Source organism: Zingiber officinale, chromosome 6A (genome assembly GCF_018446385.1).
Source record: "Zingiber officinale cultivar Zhangliang chromosome 6A, Zo_v1.1, whole genome shotgun sequence".
In the NCBI taxonomy this organism is placed as follows: Eukaryota; Viridiplantae; Streptophyta; class Magnoliopsida; order Zingiberales; family Zingiberaceae; genus Zingiber; species Zingiber officinale.
In genome coordinates this window covers 144,855,742-144,873,428 of record NC_055997.1, presented here as the reverse complement: position 1 = coordinate 144,873,428, position 17,687 = coordinate 144,855,742, and the positions used below count along the sequence as shown (strand labels likewise).

General features: G+C 37.7%; 4 protein-coding genes across 4 annotated transcripts; 2 read left to right on the top strand and 2 right to left on the bottom strand.

Moving 5' to 3' along the window:
- Positions 1-224: 224 nt before the first annotated feature.
- Positions 225-2,726, top strand: LOC121994537 (pollen receptor-like kinase 4). Its single transcript, XM_042548534.1, has 2 exons — positions 225-1,119; positions 1,202-2,726. Exons 1-2 carry the CDS (start codon positions 462-464, stop codon positions 2,416-2,418), a joined length of 1,875 nt encoding a protein of 624 aa, XP_042404468.1. The 5' UTR covers positions 225-461; the 3' UTR covers positions 2,419-2,726.
- Positions 2,727-4,968: 2,242 nt separating this feature from the next.
- On the bottom strand, positions 4,969-7,441 carry LOC121998483 (GMP synthase [glutamine-hydrolyzing]-like). The gene is made up of 6 exons (XM_042553423.1): positions 6,801-7,441; positions 6,285-6,535; positions 5,819-6,194; positions 5,618-5,749; positions 5,379-5,554; positions 4,969-5,285 (listed from the first exon to the last, which is right to left on the bottom strand). Exons 1-6 carry the CDS (start codon positions 7,380-7,382, stop codon positions 5,162-5,164), a joined length of 1,641 nt encoding a protein of 546 aa, XP_042409357.1. The 5' UTR covers positions 7,383-7,441; the 3' UTR covers positions 4,969-5,161.
- A 4,461-nt stretch (positions 7,442-11,902) lies between these two features.
- LOC121998480 lies at positions 11,903-15,578 on the top strand. Its single transcript, XM_042553421.1, has 6 exons — positions 11,903-12,941; positions 13,483-13,580; positions 13,706-13,730; positions 13,833-13,953; positions 14,072-14,206; positions 15,080-15,578. The coding sequence occupies exons 1-6, from the start codon at positions 12,488-12,490 to the stop codon at positions 15,282-15,284; spliced, it is 1,038 nt and encodes a 345-aa protein (XP_042409355.1). The 5' UTR covers positions 11,903-12,487; the 3' UTR covers positions 15,285-15,578.
- A 12-nt stretch (positions 15,579-15,590) lies between these two features.
- On the bottom strand, positions 15,591-16,319 carry LOC121998482 (pectinesterase inhibitor 28-like). The gene has a single exon (XM_042553422.1). The coding sequence runs from the start codon at positions 16,276-16,278 to the stop codon at positions 15,688-15,690; it is 591 nt and encodes a 196-aa protein (XP_042409356.1). The 5' UTR covers positions 16,279-16,319; the 3' UTR covers positions 15,591-15,687.
- Positions 16,320-17,687: the final 1,368 nt, after the last annotated feature.

The following is a 17,687-nucleotide window of genomic DNA, read 5'->3' as shown; positions in this document are numbered from 1 at the left end:
ATAATATTAATTAAATTATATGTTCTTTTTTTAAAATTATCTGTAGGGAAGTGAAAAAAAAAATACCACCACTTCGGCTCTGTTTACTTCAGAGGATAATTAATAAACGAGAGGATTGCATGAAAATCAAAAAAATTATAATGACAAAGAATTATAATGACAGATTAAGGGAAGCCCTTTCATTTCTGTGAAACGGTCGACGCGGACAAAAAACGTACGACGCGCCTACCACGACTCATCCAGCGGCGACGACGACTCGGTCAACTCGCCGGTGGCCACCATCACTCGCTCTCCTATTCTCGGCCTTCCACCGTCTCCTTCGGCGTCACCATCACCTCAAAAAACGCCTCCCCCTCAAAGCTCCCCACCCCTCCTCAAATCTCTCTCGACGAACACCTCCCCAATCAATCGCGTCTCGTTCCCGCTGCTCGCGCGCCCCACTCGGACGGTCGCCGAGCACCATGGATGGTCGGCGGCCGCTCCCGCTCCTCGTTGTCGTCCTCCTCCTCCTCCTCGCCCGACGCTCCCTCACTTCCCCCGACGCAGACGTCCTCTTCGCCTTCAAGGCCACGATCGTCGACAACTCCGGCTCCCTCAGCAGCTGGATCCCCGACACCGACCCTTGCTCCGGCCACGTGACCAAGTGGGCCGGCGTCATCTGCGACAATGAAGGCAGCGTCGACGGGCTTCGGCTCGAGAACATGAACCTCGCCGGCGTGATCGACGTCGGTCCCCTCGCGGCTCTGCCTCAGCTCCGCTCCTTCAGCATCATAAACAACGGCTTCGCCGGGACAATGCCGGAGTTCGGGAAGCTCACAAGCCTAAAAGCCGTGTACCTGTCGAGGAACAAGTTCTCCGGCGAGCTTCCCGACGCGTCGTTCGCCGGCATGAGTTGGTTAAAGAAGCTGTACCTGTCCAACAACCAATTCGCGGGCGCGATTCCGGCCTCTGTCGCCGCGCTTCCGAGGCTGCTTGAGCTAGGGCTGGACGGCAACCGGTTCGCCGGCGCGATCCCACAGTTCCGGTCGAACGAGTTGAAGATGGTGAACTTGTCGAACAATAACTTGGAGGGAAGCATCCCGGCGGGCATCAGCAATATGGACGCTAGTCTCTTTTCAGGTTATCCTCTTCTAAAAACCTTAAATTGTACTAGTTTTGAAATTTTCTGTTGTATTTTAATTCTGTGGCGATTTTATCACAGGAAACGAAGGCTTATGCGGCAAACCTCTTCAAGTTTCATGTTCATTGTCGTCGTCGTCGTCATCTTCGCCATCATCTCCATCATCCAACCAGCCCCTTCTTCACATGTCGTCGATGGTAGTCCTCAGTCTAGTTCTAGCCATTATCGCCATCATACTCTCGACTCGTCGCCGGCCTCCGGTGAAAAACGTTGCGGTAAAGAACTCCAAGCCCGCGCCAACTAAGGAAGAAATGATGGAGGAGGGAACAACGCGCTCCGGCGGCGGGAGCACCACTAGCAAGAAGTCCACAAAGGAGACCGACCAAGGAAGGTTGATCTTCGTGAAAGAAGGCATAGGGAAGTTCGACCTGCGAGACCTGCTCAAGTCCTCTGCAGAGGTGTTGGCCACCGGCAACTTCGTCACCGCCTACAAGGCCGCCTTGCCGAACGGCACGGCCATGGTGGTCAAAAGGTTTAGGAACATGAACAGAGTAGGGAAGGAGGACTTCGACGAGCATATGAGACGGTTAGGAAGATTGTCCCACCCAAATCTGCTGCCATTGGTAGCTTACTATTACAGGAAAGATGAGAAGCTGTTGGTCACTGGCTATGCCGTCAAACGGAGCTTGGCTGATCTCCTCCACGGTTCTCGACTGAAAGCATCGGTTGACTGGTTTACTCGATTGAAGATTGTGAAAGGAGTAGCCAAAGGGTTAAACTACCTGTACGAAGAGCTGCAGATGCTAAGCGTGCCCCACGGCCACCTCAAGTCCACCAACGTCCTCCTCAATGACTCCCTCCAGCCACTGCTCACCGACTTCGCCCTGATTCCGGTGATGAACCCGGCGCACGCCGCCCAATTCATGGCGGCGTTCAAGTGCCCCGAGTATAAGAAACAAGAGAGGACGTGCAAGAAGAGCGACGTCTGGAGCTTGGGCGTGCTCATACTCGAGATCCTGACAGGGAAAGTGCCGGCCACGGAGAAGGGAGGGACAGACTTGCCGGCCCTGGTGAGCTCCGTCCCCAGAGAGGAATGGGCGAGCAAGGTGCTCGACGGAGAGGTACAGCCAACGCCGGCGGCGACGACGAAGGAAGCGCTGATCGAGTTGCTGCAGATCGGATTAGATTGCTGCGAGGAAGATGACGAGAAGCGGTGCGAGCTAGAAGAAGCTCTGGACAGGATTGAAGCGCTGAAGGAAGCATCAAGTGGAGACCACGCAGCCATCGACATCAACTGAGATCGCAATGAAGCTTGGCGAGAGAGATTCACGTAAGGATTAATTGAAGAAGCTCGCAATGCAACAAATTAAAAACACAGCAGTGAATGATCCACAGTGCAATCGGCGTAGCCCCGAAGGTTTTCCTGTGTTCTTGACTACAATGGCAGTGTGGAAAACGGTAAGGTGATAGGGATATTCATGGAAGAGACAGAGATCTCGATGTTCTAGATCCACACTTATTTTTTTTCCTGATGTATTTAGCTGCTTAAGTTTAATGCCCATTTAAATTTGTATGTTGTGAGATACGATAAACATTCGATACCAGTAGGTTGTGAGATTCGTAAACTTAACCCTTCTAAATTATTCCTGTAATTAATTTTATTTTACAACAATATATATCTATATATATATATATAATTCTACTTCTTGAATCAATAAACTTTACTGAAGAACCATGTTCTATAGACACCATCAAGTTTAAGTTGTAGTAAAATAGTAATCCTTAGTCAGCAAATGAAGAACAGAATGTGGAGAAGGTCAGAGACTGACTTAATTACAAGATTATTTTCCAGTAGTCAAAGATTAATCACATGTTTTCAAACCAGAGGAAAATAAACAATTGCAGGAAACACACAGGAGAATCCAATGATTTAAACACCTAAAGCACCTCATTAGTTTACAAGAGAGAGAGAAAGAGGAGGAGGAGGATGAAACTGATGGAGAAGCTCAAGCGTTTGTCATCTGCACTGCTGTTACTGATGGTATGGCTTCTTTCCGTCTGTAACTTCGGTCAAACAAGGGAGCTGCTGTCGGCCGGAGAAGAGTTTGTCGCCGTGAAAGTAGACCGGACAGTGAACCGGGGAAGGCAAGCAAGGGTGAGTTTTAGGAGGATTCCGCCATCAAACTCAAACCCAACACACAACAAGTAAGTGCTGCATGTGTTATGAGTTGAACTTCTTAGCTTGTTGTTTTTTGAATTTGTACTTCATCTGTCTGCACTTCACTGTTTTAGACTTTCCAAATTAAAAAAAAAAATTATAGCAAAGCGAAGAGATAGCAAATGTACTCATTTCATAGAGGTGTAGAGATCTATTTCCCCTCCTTTAACTAAGTCTTGTGTTATTTTATCACTATGTCATTGGAAAAAAAAAATCTTCTTACCCTCTAATAATTTTACAGATAACTATAAATCGATGTCATAATTTATCTCTTTTGATATAATTGAGAGTGGGCTGTGAAAGATGACTAGAATAAGTATAATCATCTTTATTACTAACAATGTGTTATTTTATCGTTTAAAATTTAAAATGCATTTAGTTGGAGGTTATCCTTAATAATTTTGATTATATGTCAAAAATCATGTTTAATTTAGATAATCGATAATTCCCGAGTAATATTTCATACCCAACATGTCAGCAAAAGGGACATGCAATCCCAGGCAAGATTCTTTGGTCCCGTCTGCATTGGTCTGCCTTTGGACCAGGGGCAGTGATTGGAGGTATTCAATGATAAACACGTGGGGACTATTCAATCCCTCCAATCAGTACAATGGACTAGAGTCTAGTCCGTTAAAAGCGGACCTAAGGATCCCTGCTCATACAATTCGAAATCAGAAAACCTATGAATACTGAGATTTTCTTGATTCCGAAGTTAACGAATTTTTTTTATCAAAAATATCTTCCGATAAGAAAAAAAATATGGGAAAAAAAAAGAAAAACACAGAAAAAAAATGAAACTAAAAAAATTTTAAAAAAAACATAAAAAATTTAAAACTTTTAAAAAAAATTAAAAATTTAAAAAAAATAAAAATTTTAAAAAAAAATCAAAAAAATGTTTTGTAATCCAGAATAATACAGTAAAATATTAAGCTAAGTTATTCGTATCCTTAGAATTTTGTTATACATTATAACTTAGAGATATATACGTGATTAAATATTTGATAAACAATATTGATTCATATCAATTCATGTGGAAATAAATAAAATAAATAAATATTGCTATACATCAGCTTCAAATATATAGGGTTCAATTTATTATTTTCCTAATAAAATTATATATATATATATGGTAAAAAAATAAATTTTTAATCTTATGATTTTAATATATAATAAAACTCAGAAGCAAAATTTATCTCAAACATACAAATTCATTTTTTAAATGATAAATTGAATTCATTCCATTGAGTTCACTTAATTCATTATAATTGAATATTTTTTTCAGTAAAATTCATACAAACTTTAACAGTACAAATATAATTTGTTTCTGCCCTATGGGCTCTTATTGTATTTTATTTTTTCTGAAAAACAATGCCACAATATTTAAAAATAATAATAATATAAAATAAAAGCAGTATACCAAGTTAATTCTATTTGCTGACTTTAAAAAATGCTTCCTTTTTGCACTGAACACTAATAGATTTTAGTATCATACTCAAATAATAAAAATATTTTTTAAGACAAAAGGAATGTTTAATGACAAATTAACTCATTTATATTTATTTAATATTTTAAAACAAATTTAACTAAATATTGAGCCAAACAAAAACACAAATAATTCATAAAATTTAATTCATTAACTCAAAAAATTTAATCATGTTCTTTTGAAAATATGGCATACACTTTATATGATATTCATTTGATATTTAACATTTAAGCTGAATTATAAAAATAACACTGATACAAAAGACGATCTTCACAAATAACGGTTGGAGCCACTGGCGCAGAATAACTAACAAGCCGATGATCTTCATCAGTGTTCCAACTCATTCCCATTCCACAGTAGCAGGTGGTTTCGATGTTATGTCTTGACACACTCGATTGACGCCACGGACATTGTTGCATATCTTTCGAACCACGTCGATGAGGAATTTATGATCGAAGTAATACCTGACAGGATTACAAAAAAAACAAAAAATTGTTTAACAATTGTGCAGCAACAAATCAGTATTACTTCAAGAATCATCATGTTTTTGAACTAACCAGTCTGCGGTCATTCCATCCTCACTTGTAATTGCCCGAAGTACCACGACATGAGAATGTGTCCTTTGATCTCCTTGGACACCCACTGATTGCACTGGGAGAAAAACAGCAAAAGCTTGCCATATGGAATCATAGAGGCCAGCTTCTTTGATTGACTGGATAAAAATCTCATCCACCTAGAAAATATACTATAAGAGAGGGCAAACAAAGTTCAGTAAGAAGACATCAATCAAGCAAACCTGCCGAAGAATCTCCAAAGCATTTCCTTCAGTTACATCGCCAAGCACTCGGACAGCGAGGCCAGGTCCAGGGAATGGGTGTCTCTTTAGAAATGATTCAGGAACATTCAAAATGCGTCCGAGTTTTCGTACCTTGCAAGCACTTGGCATGTTAGAATCATTCAGTGTAGCAAAATGTCATGTAACTGGATATCATCATACCTCATCTTTAAACAAGAACTTTAGTGGTTCAATAAGCTTTAGCTTCATGTCCTTCGGAAGCCCTCCGACATTGTGATGGCTCTTGATTGTGTGAGAGTGAGTCATTCCACTTCCGGGAGGTGGACAAGACTCTATTACATCCGGATAGAGAGTCCCCTGGACCAAGAAAGTAGGTTTTTTCCCCAATTTTTTCTCTAGTTCTATAGCAAATTCATCAAAAATGCATATGAACTCGTGACCGATAATTTTTCTCTTTATCTCGGGGTCTTTAACACCTTTTAGCTTATTCAGAAACTGCTCAGAAGCATCTACACAAGTAACTGGTAAATGCAGCTCGCTTTCAAAGGTCGACATGACTCTTTCCCTTTCCTTGTACCTATAGCAGGCAAGGTTTATTGTATCAAACAGATGCAATGACATCAAGCTTTTTCATCTCGCAACATACTAAGAAAGGAGTGTAATTAACCTCAATAAGCCATTGTCGACAAAGACGCAATGAAGCCTATCTCCGATTGCCTTGTGAACAAGAGTGGCAGCAACAGTGGAATCAACTCCTCCAGATAATGCACAAATCACATGCTCATCAGGCCCTACCATACCTTTGATAACCTTAACTTCTTCTTCGAGTACGTCTTGCATCTTCCAATCAGCAGATATCCCACAAACGTCCAAGAGAAAATGTCGGAGTGTCTCCATTCCTTGAGGAGAATGTGTGACCTATCAGATCCAAAGAAAATGACAAGAATATATGAATGCTAAACCTCTAAAGGCAGATTATTTATAAATCAACAGAAATTGTCAATTTGGTGGCGAGTAATGGCAGGATCTAAAGTTTGGATCTTGAAATTGGACGTTTGAAAACACACTAGAATGTGTCTCTTTTCGCAGAATTATGAGAAGAAGAAGAAGAAGAAAAAAAAGAAAGATGCCTTGACAATCGGCAAATAGACCAGACAGGAAAAAAAATTCAAAGAAACGTTACCTCTGGATGGCACTGGAGACCATAGAGCCTTCTTGATCTGTTCTCAATGGCGGCCACTGATCCCTGCAGACTCCTGGCGACCACCGTGAAACCCTCAGGCAGATTCACCGCCTCATCTCCGTGGCTCATCCACACAACCTGATGCCCGCCAGCGGCCTCCGCCCCATAAAGCCCGCACTCACCCTCCACGACGATCTCCATCTTCCCATACTCCTGCTTCTCCCCGACGTCGACGACTCCTCCCAGCTTCTGCACGATTAGCTGCATCCCGTAGCAGATGCCGAGCACGAAGACGCCGTTCTCCTCGGCGTACTCGAGGAAGCCGCCGGGAAACGAGGGAGCACCGGGAGAGTGGACCGAATGGGGCCCGCCGGAGAGTATTACGACGCTGGGGTTGAGCTTAGAGATGGAGTCGAGGGAGTTGGTTCCGGAGACGCAGAGGGAGAGGACGGAGAGCTGCCGGATTCGGCGGGTGATGAGGTGGGTGTACTGGGAGCCATAGTCGAGGATGAGGACGAGATTGGAGGTGCCGCGCGCTACGCCGTTGCCGTTGGAGGCGTTGGATTTGACGGCAGGGTCCATGTCTCCGGTGGCGGCTAGAGAGCTAGGGTTTAAGGAAGGAATGTAACATATAAGATGGCGTGTAGGTCTCTCCTATAAATCCAAATATGAATGTGTATCATACATAATATTATAGTATGAGAATGTGTATCATCTTTATACATAATATTATAATATTTGATTAGTTGAATATTTTCAATCAGATTTAATCTAAATTTTTTTTTTATCCTTAGAGAAAAATAAAAAAAAATTAGATGTAAGAGAAAGTTGGATTTGAGAAAAACATATGATGAGAGGAAAGTGTGACGAGAGAAAAAGTGTGATGGAAAAAAATGAAGAGAGGGAAAGTATGATGAGAGAAAATGAGGAGCGAGAGCATGATAGGAGAGATTGAAAAGAGAAAAAATATGATGAAAGAGAAAGAATAATGAGAAAAAATGATCAGAGAAAGTGTGATAAGAGAAAATGAGAGATTGAGGAGAAAATGTATGATAAGAAAATATGATGAGAGATTGAGGAGATAAAGTATATGATAAGAAAATGTAATAAGAGAGAAAATATGATCGGAAAAAAAATAAAGAATGAGAAAGTGTGATGAGAGAAAATGAGGAGAGAGAGTGTGTAATGGAAAATAATAAAGAAAGAGAAAATGTGATTAAAGAAAATATGGAGAGAGAGTACGGTAAGAGAGGTTGAGGAGAGAAAGTACGGTGAAAAAAAATAGGAGAGAATAAAGAGAGAGAAAATAATGAGAGAAAGTGTGTGATGAGAGAGAATACAGAGAGAAAATGGTAGATAATACGTAATGAGAGAGAGTATGATGAAAGAAAATAAAAAGAGAGAAAATATGATGGAATAAAATATGGAGAGAGAGTGTGGTAAGAGAGATTGAGGAGAGAGAGAGTATGATCAAAAAATGAGGAGAGAATGAAAATAAAGAAAATAATTAGAGAGAGTGTATGATAAGAGATAATACATAGAGAAAATGGTAGAGAATGTCTGATGAGAGAAAATGAGGAGAGAGAAAGTATGTTGAGAGAGAAAATATGATGATAAAATGAGGAGAAAAAAGTGTGATGAGAGAGAACAAGGAGAGAGTGAAATTAAAGAAAAATTAACAAATATACTAAGGATATTTTCGTCCAAAATATAATTTTTATTTCCATTCCATTAAAACCCAAGGGAGAGGATGAGTTTTATCCACACCTAAATTTTTAGGTTTCATTCTAAAATCTTAATTTTATTCCATCAACCAAACATTCTATTTCCATCAACCAAACATAAATTTTAGGAATGAATTCATTCCCTCATTCTCAAACCTCTAAACAAACGTCACTTAAATCTATAAAATCTTGTAGTTGTGAGAGCATTTGCAACACCTTTAAGGTGCAAATGCGTTAATACATTTTTTTTAATGAATCTGTAGCATTAACACGTTCAAAGATTTGAACGCGTTAATGTTACAGTGCCAAAAAAGCTATCCACGTCGACGTTAATGCCTCAGACATTAACACCGTTGTGGATGCCCTTAATCATTTAAATTTGAAAACTCTAAAAATTCTATAAAATTTTTAAAAATTATAATTTTTTACAAGTACATGAAGTTGAGATTTAGCAAAAAAAAAAAACATATTTTCAAAAAATACCGCCGAGTTAAAATTTGATTTAAAAATAATAATAATTAACATATAATTCTGTATCAATTTCATGAGTCTTAGGATAATAATAGTGTAATGATTAAGCTATTTAAACGGTTACCTAGATATTTAAGAATTGAATCTATTATGTATTATATTTTTTATAGTGAAAAGATATTTATAGTAATACTGATCACTTAGATAGACCTCCATATGTCGTCGATGAAAAATTTTATTGGTATTGGATCGAATTGTTTATCTTTAAAACTAATTGATTTGAATAATTAAATACTTTATTAAAAAAATATATATCAATCTTATAACTATGGAAAATTTATTTTTTTCAGTTGATTTATCATAAAATAAATCTCATGAAAACACATGTATTTCATCTATAAAGAAGTAATCTTACCCGTGACACCAATAGCTAAGGGTGTATTTGGTTTACTAATTTTCTATTTTTATTTTTTAGAAAATATGTATTTTCTAAAAAATAGAAAATGATTTTAAGATATTCTTTATTTTTATCTATTTTTTTTTAAAAAGTAAATATCAAAAATATAAATCAAACACTATTTTTCATAAATATATATTTTTCAAAAAATAATGATAGAAAAAGCACTCAAGCTTTAATTTTTCCAAAGCATTGAAAAGCTAGTTTTTTTTTATTAAGGTGAAGTTTTATTAAAGCAAAGCTAGCTCGATTACATAATATAAAAATATTTTCAAATATGATTTGGTAAAATATGTACATAGTAATTTTACATCATTTGGGCCATTTTCTCTATATTTTAAATATTGTTTGTTCTCATTATAGCTAATATTACATTAAAGCATACTCTTAATAGACTTAAAAGGATATTTCAAATTAGAATTTCTATATTTCAAAGATATAATTAGGGGTGATGAAAAGTCAATTAAATTAACTAAATGAATCAAGTTGGATTTGATTAATTTAAAAATTAATGCTTTTATAAATATTGATTATTTCAATCAAATAAATTCGGTCTAGGTTTTAAAAATTGAATTCGATTAAACGGATTAAATTGAATGATCAAATTAGAATAGAGAGTTAAAATCTCTAATTTCATAATTCGTGACTTATCTGTAAGTACATTGCATCATTTTGATATGATAAACTAAGTTCAATTAGGTATTATTGTGTTTAATTCTTATGTTTAAGTATGCAGAAACTTAAGAACACAAGAAATCGAACGGAAGATCCAGCTAGAGAGAAGGATGTCATGGGGAAAGAGCTGACAGGTTCGGTACATCCGAGCGACAAGATGCTGCGGAAGAGTATACCGGTGGATAAGAAGGACATGCGCAACGTTTGAGGGACGAGAAACTAGGGAGGAAGTCTGCTCAAGAAGAAGGTCGAAAAATGGGTTCAGGTGAATCTTATTTCTGATGGTCGAAATCACCCAAACGAGCGGAGCAATGGAAGAGCCAAAGGAGAAGTTTGGAGCTCGGTAGCAGCTATTGAAGGCGCTTTTAATGGTATTGAAGGCACCCTTGGGCCTTTCAGAAAGAAGGCGCCTTCAACCTTTGAAGGCGCATTCGACCCTCTATGGAATACGCCTTCAACCCCTTAAAGGCGCCTTCAAACAGTAACCATTGTGAAGATGAACTTTATCTTCGCACGTATAGGATTTGTCAGGCTGGAGGCGCCTTCTACCTTATTGAAGGCACATTTCAGTCTTGGATAAATTTTTTCAAGGGCTATAAAAAAGCTCCTAGACTTAGAAAAAATACAACTTCTGTATTAACTTTCTGAGCTTTTCAAAGAGTATAAGCGACTTCTCCGCCTTCATAAAAGGAGACGTTTTTAGTAGAGCTTTGCAACTGCCTTGGATTAACAACCATCTAAGTTGTAACCAAGTAAGAATCGTAGTCTTTTACTTATTTTTCTTTTAAGTTGTTATTTCATTTATTGTTGTTGCTTAATTAGAATTGTGCTAAAAGAATGGGAAGGAGTTTTATTTTTTTCTTCTTATAAATAATTCATCCTCCTCTTATCAACCGTTGTACCAACATTATCTTTACTTCCAACTCGAGTTATAATTTAATTGAAAGTTCGATTATTTGATTTTTGATTGATTTAATTTATATTTTATCAGCTCCGTTTGTTCGATTTTTTAGGAAAGGTTGATCAATTTAATTAGATAAAAAAATTAATTTAATAAATTTTGATTTAACCGATGATTTAATTATTAATCAATTACTCACAAGGACTAACATTGTAATCTTAGAACTCTCATAAATTTAGCACTTGTTTTTTTCTTTTTTTAAAGCATTGTAAGTTCATTAAAGTTACGATCATTTCATCTTAAAGAAATAGGTTGTGCTTTACGTTATTTCATCTTTACCTAATTAATCGAATTAAATTTTTAACTTTGATTAACTCAACTTCTTGAGTTATAAAATAATTGATACATAGTAGAGTTAAAACATAGTATTATGTATAATAAAGAAGATTATGTATATATATAATAATAATAAACTTGTAAAAAAAGCAATTTAATAGGAGCCAACAATAACAATAACAACAACTAAATCTTTTCCCATTAGATGGAGTCAATCTAATAGAGCCAAATAAAAAAAATGATTTATCTTTGTTATAACAAGAGGATAATGACTCTTTATTTTCGCAACCTGATCGCTCTTGATCAATTAATTCCTACAATCCTACAAAAAAGCAAATGCTAAATTTAAGAGTGCTCTAGTATTATAATGGTTGTTGTCTCACTCGTACAAGTGGAATAAATTTCCCCTTAATATATTGAATGCTGAATTTTGTTAATCTGATCTCAAAATATGTCATATCGAAATTTGTAAAACATTATTGTGTCAAGAAAAACATAAGAGATGTTTTTTTTTAGAAAATAAAAAAGACGACAGAAATGGTGGCGTCGATTTATTATTGCTTGTCTCTCACTCCGATTCCGACACCATTCGAATCATCAGCCCAGGTGCGCGATCTCCAATTCAACATGGAATATTAACCCTAAAAAGGCGAAGGGCAAAGCGCACGCAACGACAGGAGGTGCGCCGGAGAAACGGAGCGGCAGCGGTGGGAGGAGGTCGCCCGTTGATTGGATTTGCCCCCTAATCCCGTCGCGCCGTCTAGGATCGGGGGCAATCGTCTACTTCTTCTTTAATTTCGTGTTCTTAACTCTTTTGATCTCCAGGGTGCGGCGCATCGATCCTGGATTTATACGATTTGTTGATCCGGTTTGCCACACTTTTTTGTGGTTTCCGATTTCAGTGAGCCCGGGATTCCTCTTCTCGTATAGATCAAGCTTCGATTTTGCTTTTAGATTGATGTATTCTTGTCGCCTATTGGAATCTCTTGCCGACATATTAAAGGTCTCTGTAGCTTTGTAAGATTCCTTGGTGGTTTATTCTTGTTAGCGATCTTGCGGTATCATCTGATTCGAAGATTCGATCGTTGTCACATAATTCTTCTTCTGGAATGTGGGCATCGGCATGTTAAAGAGAGAAGCTCTGCGGTCGTGCTTTTCTCTGTTTAGATTCCTTCGAAGTGATCGTTCTCCTTCGATGGCTTTGAATAAGCCTCTCCTGTGTGCTCATTCCTGTGGGTTCAGCCAGATGAGGGTAGCTAAAGAGACAAGAAAACACGAAGGGAAGTTTTTGGTTCGCATGGACATTGGTTCCACCGGTTGTCCCTGCAATGGATTGAGCTTGATCAGCAGCTTGGAGCACCACAGTGGTGTTCCTAGGAGAGCAGATGATAAAAATTTGAAGTGGAATGTTTTGGCACCCCATCGCCAAGTTAATCGTGATTCTGAAGCCATTCTATCAGAGGATTTGAGGTTGAAGTTGGTGAATGGAGATGGATCATGTAAACATGTAAATCATTTTGGATTTCTGGGCCTTTCAGGTGGTGAGAAGATGATTGTCGCTGTTGATGTTGATGAAGGTATTCTTAGTAAACTTATTATTATCTGTGTTAGGATTGCTGTGATACTTATATTGCACGAGGGTCCCCAGATTTGAGAAGCCTAATCCATTAGTATTAGTCCATTGTCATTTGAATGTCTGGTGAACACACCAAGAATATTCATCCTTGTCCTATGGTTAACTGTACCTACTAACTAGATCCTATCCAGTATTGTTTGGAAGGAATTGGATTTAAGTTGCTTTGTGCTCTATAGTCTATAGGATTGTTAGATCCTCTAGGAAAATAATCAGTTCAAATTAAATAATATTTTTGAAGTGTAAAATAATATTTTTGGAGCAACTGCTCTTTCTTATGCATGACCTTGGCTAATAATACTATCACAATCTTTATCTAAAATAAATTGTCACTGTTAAAATTGAATGTGTCTGTTGTCGCAGTTTTATCCACCATGTTGCTTTTTGTTATATGCAATCATGCTTTGTTGATATTGACACAGCCCATCGCATAATTCTAAGCTAAATCTACTCACTTGACTTCTTTCCTATTTTTATGGTTTCAGTCTTGGGAAGCTTTCTTTCAGTTTTGAACAAATTTATTGCGGATCGCTACTCCTCAAATCATTCCGTTGCAGAGTACCATGTCTACGAGTTTTTCAAGGTATCATATGTTGAATTGAAATTGGTTTAATTTAAGCTCAATTTTTTACATGCAAAAGGATCTAGAAATTGGTTTTCCCTTATAATTTAGTTCTCACTGACATTAGTCATCTACTATATCAACAGGTCTGGAAATGTTCTCGAGCTGAAGGTAGCTGGTCTATATTCTTTATTTTTTTTCTATTTTATCGACTTGGAGCTGTTTCTTTTCATTTTGAGATGTGTCATGTTCCCCTCCCTTTTGTTTTTTTAGCTGATATCCGTGTCCATGAGTTCTTCAAAACTTCTTACTTCAAATCTGGCATTCGTCCAATCCCTGGTGCACAGCATGCTCTCCATAATCTGTCTACTTTTTGCAACCTATCTGTGGTAACGTGAGTCTCTTTGATTCTTATTTCTGGTTTAGGTCTTTATAAGGGAATTGTGGTCATCTGTATCATAAATGAATTGATTTACTGCTACAACTCTTGTAATTAGTGTTTTTTTTAATAGTTCTCGTCAGAATGCTATTAAGGATCACACAGTTGGATGGATAGAAGAGCATTATCCAGGCTTGTTTCAGGAAATTTACTTTGGCAATCATTTTGCTCTAGACGGAGTATCAAGGCCAAAGTCTGATATTTGCAGGTTTGCTGCAGTATCAATTTTTATTCTTATTATTGTTTCTTAGTGTTCATCATCAGGCTTATTTTATTCAGACATGGAATTGAGCTAAGTTTAGATTTCTTGTGTAAGGCGAAAATGTCTATTTAGAGCATGCCTTATCTGCCAAGAAAGAATTAAGGCATATCATTAGAATACATTGGGATTTAGTCTTAAACAGGCTGATATAGCTAGGGAAAAAAACTCATAGGAAAAGGGCTAAACTGAAAGAAAAAAGAATAGTGTTCTTGGTTTGGTTCCCTGGAGGGAGAAAGAGGTAGTGTAGAGTTATCTGTTCAGCTGATTTCTTGGAGGAAAGGAGAAAGGGGAAATTTCAAAAACTTTATTTGTTAAAACATAAAGAGAATCACAAATTAAAATAGATTTTGAAGTTAAAATATTTTAAGCCTGGATTTGAGTTTCATTGCATCCAAAAATGTGAAAGTGTTAGGGAAATCTTGTTACCTTGTTGTTGTCCGAGATTCAGTCCCTCCTAGGAAACACACTAAGAAAAGAAGAATGGAATTTGATTGGGCAAGGCATGGAAGATGCAGTCAACTAACATGAACTTCAATATATAGTTCCATCCGTAGTGATTGGGAGAGTCTGTAAGGGGAAGGCCTGCTTATATTATATTATTCTAGGAATGCAACTTTTATACCTTGGATTCCAACCAAATTGCGAATTTGATGAAAGTTTCAGAAAAATCTGTGTTTCTCAGATCCGACTTCAGACACGTTTTATCATGAAAATCTTTTGAGCTTTTTTACACGCCCAAAGTCTTAGCTTTATAGCGTTTTGTATGTTTATTATTCTTCGAGTATCTGCCATTGAAGCCCATAGAGTTGCTCTTTGCAGATCTCTGGGAGCACATGTCCTCATCGACGACAATCCAAAATATGCTATAGAATGTGCAGAAATTGGCATGAGAGTACTACTCTTTGATTACGACAACTCGTATCCTTGGTGCAAGTCAGATTCAGCAATCTCACATCCTTTGGTGACAAAGGTTCACAATTGGCAGGAGGTAGAGTTACAGCTGCTCTCATGGGTACCAAGATAGGAAATTGAATCTCAAAACTTTTACGGCCAACACAACCCTCCCAGTTTGTCGGAAGCTTTTTCTTTCCTTCCACATTTCACTATATTTTGGAAGTAAAAGAAAATTCGATCAATTCTCTTATCGATGCAATAATAGATGCATCTAGAGCACCTTGAAATGGAAGAATTGTGAATACTTGGATAGACCTCCTTGATCGATGGCAAGTTTCTGAATTTTTCCCCATTTTGTGGGAATTCTCAATCTTTGTTATGACACTGACAACTGAGCAATTTCAGTTCTCAAATATTCTTCGTTCTCGGTTGTTACTTCATGTAATATATTGAACTTCTATTCATGCCATGTAATTTATGAGAACCAAATTAAACGCAAACAATTAATGATCTAAGCGATGAATTTAGAGAGCTCATGGAAGGAGATTGGCGATGGCAATGGCGACGCTACAGAGCTTGAAGAAGTACTGGCTCCTCTCCGCGAAGGGCGACTGCAGCCCGGGCTTGTCGGCGTAGGCGCTCTCGCAAGTGTCGGAGTAGGTCATGGCGCTGGAGACGAGGTCGTTTACGTCGTAGTAGGATCCGCGGCGAAGTGCGGCGGAGGACTGCCGGAGCACGTCCACGGCCTCCTTGTACTCCTCGACGCAGTCTCTCAGGCACCAGGCGGCGTAGGTGTGGCCTTCTCCGCCGCTGGCGTCGCGGCGCCTGGAGAGGTTCTTGGCGAGGGCGACGGTGGCCTTGGCGTGTGCGAGGCTGAATTCGAGGGCGATGGCGGCGAGTTCCTGAAGGTCAGCGCGGCGGCTTCTGGGGCGGGAGGAGAGGGAGGCGACACAGACGTCGTAGTAGAGCGTGCGGTTGCAGGTGGAGGCGATGAGGCTGCCGGCGGCGGGGGAAGGTGCGTCGCGGTGGGAGTGGACGACGACAGCAAATGAAGATGCGACAGCGAATACGAAGAACAAGAGGAGAGGCAACGGCGGTGAAGGAGGAGGAAGAGAAGCCGCCATGGCGAGGCGAATCTGACGCTGTTCCCGATTTGTGATCGTCGAGCCGCGAGGAAATGAATATGAACTAGATGGCTAGTTTTCAAAATGCCCCATTAAATCCTCTTTTTTAAAAACACCTCTCAAATTTTGATAAATGTTTAGACATCGAACTAAAGAAGTCGAGAGCTTTTTCCACATTTCCTAAATCTCGATGGCATGTTTATAATTTTCCAATCGAACGGAAGATTTCGTCGTGGTCATCTTTAGTTGGTTGGAGTTGCGAGCGTTCGTTAGTTCGTCGTCGCAGCAAGAAACGCACGAAAAGGGCCACTATTTGTTTGCCTCACGTTAATAGATTAATTATTGGTTAATTTTTTATGCAGTAAATTCGTTAGGTTTTCATCTAATACATAAAAAATTAGTTATTCGTGATAAATTAAGTTTGGAAAGTACATAAATATGTTAAAAGTGATCAAATAAGTAGTTACTTGACACATTTAGCAGTCAATCCTACCTTTATTTAAATATTTGGATATTTTATATTTATATTATAAAACTAAAACGACAAATTAATTAAGTTAAAGTTTTTCAATATCTAAATCTATTAACCTAAATTTTAAAATTATCAAATCACATATGGAAATTCCATTTTAACTCGCTTTATTGTTCCCAATATAGATTTATCAATCAATGCTAGTGTATCGATTGTAAATCAATTTATCACTCTAAACTCTAAACTCTAAACTCTAAACTCTAAATCATAAAATCTTATTCCGTTTCAACAAATCACTATTTTTAATATAATGCATTAAATTAATATTTAGGAATATAAATATTATAAAAAAAAATTAGACTAACACTAAGACGTGATTCTATATTATTTCGAACTCTTTAAGTCAATAAGCCTGTTTCAGTTAAAATATGCTAATGGACCTAAATAATTCAGAATGACATAGAATTAGATTTTTTGTATTTGTCTAATTCTCTTAATTATCTATGTATTCAAATATCAATTTGATATACTTATGTGAATAGTGAGTTTTTTAAAAGAATCACATTTTTTTTAACTGATCGTTATATTGATTATATAAAAAATTAGTTATTCGTGATAAATTAAGTTTGGAAAGTACATAAATATGTTAAAAGTGATCAAATAAGTAGTTACTTGACACATTTAGCAGTCAATCCTACCTTTATTTAAATATTTGGATATTTTATATTTATATTATAAAACTAAAACGACAAATTAATTAAGTTAAAGTTTATCAATATCTAAATCTATCCACCTAAATTTTAAAATTATCAAATCACATATCGTAATTCCATTTTAACTCGCTTTATTGTTCCCAATATAGATTTATCAATCAATGCTAGTGTATCGATTGTAAATCAATTTATCACTCTAAACTCTAAACTCTAAAATCTAAACT

Bases quoted from the DNA above. Each gene is read 5' to 3' on its own strand.
- LOC121994537 (XM_042548534.1), top strand. From the start codon at position 462: ATGGATGGTCGGCGGCCGCTCCCGCTCCTCGTTGTCGTCCTCCTCCTC. The intron at 1,120-1,201 runs GTTATCCTCTTC...ATTTTATCACAG, and splicing joins GGACGCTAGTCTCTTTTCAG to GAAACGAAGGCTTATGCGGC.
- LOC121998483 (XM_042553423.1), bottom strand. From the start codon at position 7,382: ATGGACCCTGCCGTCAAATCCAACGCCTCCAACGGCAACGGCGTAGCG. The intron at 6,536-6,800 runs GTAACGTTTCTT...TGGATCTGATAG, and splicing joins GTCTCCAGTGCCATCCAGAG to GTCACACATTCTCCTCAAGG. The intron at 5,555-5,617 runs GTTTGCTTGATT...TATATTTTCTAG, and splicing joins CTTTGGAGATTCTTCGGCAG to GTGGATGAGATTTTTATCCA.
- LOC121998480 (XM_042553421.1), top strand. From the start codon at position 12,488: ATGTTAAAGAGAGAAGCTCTGCGGTCGTGCTTTTCTCTGTTTAGATTC. The intron at 12,942-13,482 runs GTATTCTTAGTA...TTATGGTTTCAG, and splicing joins CGCTGTTGATGTTGATGAAG to TCTTGGGAAGCTTTCTTTCA. The intron at 13,581-13,705 runs GTATCATATGTT...CTATATCAACAG, and splicing joins ATGTCTACGAGTTTTTCAAG to GTCTGGAAATGTTCTCGAGC.
- LOC121998482 (XM_042553422.1), bottom strand. From the start codon at position 16,278: ATGGCGGCTTCTCTTCCTCCTCCTTCACCGCCGTTGCCTCTCCTCTTG.